Source organism: Scyliorhinus canicula, chromosome 8, assembly GCF_902713615.1.
Source record: "Scyliorhinus canicula chromosome 8, sScyCan1.1, whole genome shotgun sequence".
In the NCBI taxonomy this organism is placed as follows: Eukaryota; Metazoa; Chordata; class Chondrichthyes; order Carcharhiniformes; family Scyliorhinidae; genus Scyliorhinus; species Scyliorhinus canicula.
This window is the reverse complement of record NC_052153.1, coordinates 104,461,245-104,464,250: the sequence shown is the minus strand read 5'-3', so window position 1 is coordinate 104,464,250 and position 3,006 is coordinate 104,461,245. Positions and strand designations below refer to the sequence as shown.

The 3,006-nt window shown below is 45.7% G+C and overlaps 1 protein-coding gene across 1 annotated transcript; it reads left to right on the top strand.

The window, feature by feature from the left end:
- The first annotated feature begins 484 nt into the window (after positions 1-484).
- On the top strand, positions 485-2,208 carry LOC119970429 (DNA ligase 1-like). The gene is made up of 2 exons (XM_038805033.1): positions 485-1,195; positions 2,143-2,208. The coding sequence occupies exons 1-2, from the start codon at positions 539-541 to the stop codon at positions 2,173-2,175; spliced, it is 690 nt and encodes a 229-aa protein (XP_038660961.1). The 5' UTR covers positions 485-538; the 3' UTR covers positions 2,176-2,208.
- Positions 2,209-3,006: the final 798 nt, after the last annotated feature.

Sequence of the window (3,006 nt, the reverse complement as noted above, 5' to 3'; positions counted from 1 at the left end):
CGAGTGGCCGTATGTAAAGTGGGAAAGAATAGCCGATAGGAATTGGATAGACGAAATAAACTTGGAAACTCTAGGGAAATTAATAAAGGAATCTGATCGATATAGGGTTTCTATAGACATAGACGAGCACGTAAAAACCTACTACCCTCTAGCCCGGGAAAGGAAGATAGAGTCGGGACAGGGGACTACGGGGAAGTGGATATCGAGACCCCGGTTAGAATTACAGATATTGTCAAGGGACACCCAAGAGAAAGGTAAACAGGGGACTGAACACGGAAAAACGACACAGCAAGTAATAATCACTGTGACACCTAACTCTGACGGATTAAGTGATAAAAATTGTGACAGTAATCCGAAAAGACAAGTAATGGCACACCAAATTAAAACACCAGTGGAAACATTAGGGGATAAATTCCCAGCCCTCAGGGGAGACATAGAACACGTTTCTAAAAAATGGGCCAAAAGAACAAGTAAAACTAATACACCGTGGCCGGAGGAAGGCACATGGTGCGTAGAGAGATGTGAGGACCAGAAGGGAATGATAAAGAACTACAAAATAAAAGATAAATCTAAGAAAAGAAAGGAGAAGCGAGAAAAGGAACTAGAGATACTGGCATTGTTTGAAAAGGAAGGGAAAGAAAGGAGAAGGGCATGGAGGGAAATATGGATGCAAATGCCAGTGCAACTTCAGGAAAAAGCAAAATTAGAAGATCCAAATGTAGCCCCGCCCCCATACTCAGAGGAACAGGGTTCCACGGGACTGTACCCAGTTATATCAGGCACGATGAATTTTGAGGGAGCATTTGATACAAAACAGATGACGACGGAGGATTGGGAACAAAGGGAGCTAGAAAAGAAACAAGGTGTAGAGGAAGAGACGAGGAAAACAGAAGAGGAGTTGGATGAGTTAAGCCGAAGGAGAAAGCAGTTGCAGGACGAAGTAAATGTAATAGACCTTTTGGAATGGGCAAAAAAGGGAATGGAAAAGGAAAAGGAACGAGAAGAGGAGGGAAAGAATGATAGAAGAAAAGATGAGGGAAAAACAAGTCCTGATCCTTGCGAGGGTGAAAGTGAGGCGTCACAGGGAAAAATAGAAGGAAAGAGGGTCAAAGCCAGCAGAAAGGAAAGAGAAAGAAGAAGAAGCATAGAGGAAACATGTGGGAAAAGGCGCAAAGAGGCAGAAAGACGAGAAAAGGGGGATGTATGGACGTGGAAGCACCCAGTAAGAGTCGAGGAAGAGACGGAAGGAGAGACAGGAGAAAGTAGTGACAGCGAAGGGGGACAATCAGTGTTAGGAGAACAAAGAAAATCGACGCGGGTAAGACACCAAACTGTAAAGTTTCCAGAGGTGGAAAAAAAGAAAGAAAAAGGTGTTCCCGGTGATTCTGAAAGGTGGCAGAGCACAGTATATCCCTTGGTCAGGTCAGGATTTGCCTAATCTAATTAATGAATTACCCAATATTTTGGATGGGGCTGGAAGGTGGATTGGACAGTTGGAAGCAGGAATGGTGGGAAAAAGGATGGCACTGGGTGACATCAAAGCTCTCCTGACAAAAGTGCTAGGAATGGACCAAATGGCAGAAGTAATGAGACGTGCCGGCATCCAGACCGCAGCTCATGACCCAAACGTAGACGGGACACTAATGGACCCGTACCGACAAGACATATGGCAGGCACTAAGGAATATGTACCCCAATCGAATGGATGTAAAAACCCTAAGGGGAGAGCCACTGGGAGAGGAGGAGAATGCAGCTGTGTATGTGGAAAATCAATTAAAAAGGTGGAAAAGGGACACGGAGAGGGACATTCTAACAGACCCGCTGACCAACTCCATGTTCCAGGCTGCAATTCTAGAGGGCCTGCCAGTCTCAGCTAAAACAAAACTGGAGGATGTAGTGGGCTTGGACTCAAAAAGTTACCGGGAGTTTGTGGATTATGTTGCCCATGCAGTAGAAAGACATCGCAAAGATGAAAAGAATGCAGACAAACAGCTGAAGGAGATACAACGTAAACTCCTTCAGGCACAATTGGAGGAGATCAAAAACAAAGATAAGCTAAAGGCAAAAGAAGATCTCACACCCAGAAAAATAGCACCGATGATGGTGGAACAGAAGCCAGGGGAAATACCTGCACTAACAATAGGGGGAAGCGGAGATGGAGGCCAGCCCATCGTAACCTATAACATTTCTGCCTTCCCACTGCCCATAAACCCAGAAGCCCACAGCCTAAATTATCAAAACCGATACGCCCTACAAAATCAAACTGACTGGAATAAAAATGGGAAGGGACAGGGAGGTGGTAGGCCACCCTTTCAGAATCAGAGAGGACAGGGACAGGTTAATTATCAAACTCCGAGACAGGGACCACTGCCTGGCCCTCCAGGTGTGTGCTGGGGGTGCGGGGAGACAGGTCACATAAAAAGGAATTGCCCGCGGAATTCCACCAGACAGGAAGAAAACCAGCAACAGGCAGGCCAACAGCTGATCCAAGGGTCGCCGAACAGCGTCCCGATGTTTCAAGGGCCGGGGAACCATCAGAGTTTCGCATAGAGAGGCCCAGAGAACCCCGAAATGGTAGGACAGTACGTACAAATAACAGAAACCGCAGAGCAGGAACCTATAGTTAATGCTAGAGTAGGCGGGATCGAGGTCCCCATGATGATAGACACCGGTGCCACCTGTACGTGCATACAAACGAAATATGCGGATCACCTACCATTGTCAAACCGGTTTGTAAAAACTGTGGGGTTCTCGGGGAAAATAACACTAGCTCAAATGACGATGCCGGTGCCTATTACCATTGGAAATAAAACTACCCATGTACCTATTTTAGTATATGATAAAACTCCTTTAAATCTATTGGGAAGGGACGCAATCCTAGGTCTGGGACTGAAATTAGAATGTACCGAACAAGGAATTGATTTGATGGGAATGTATTCACTTGAGGTACCAGGAAAGGAAGGGGTTAATGTATATTGGCTGGGAGATATAGAGGAACAAATTAAAA

Coding starts and splice junctions, on each gene's coding strand:
- LOC119970429 (XM_038805033.1), top strand. CDS start 539: ATGATAAAGAACTACAAAATAAAAGATAAATCTAAGAAAAGAAAGGAG. Junction 1,196..2,142: donor AGGCAGAAAGACGAGAAAAG/GGGGATGTATGG, acceptor CACTAACAATAG/GGGGAAGCGGAGATGGAGGC.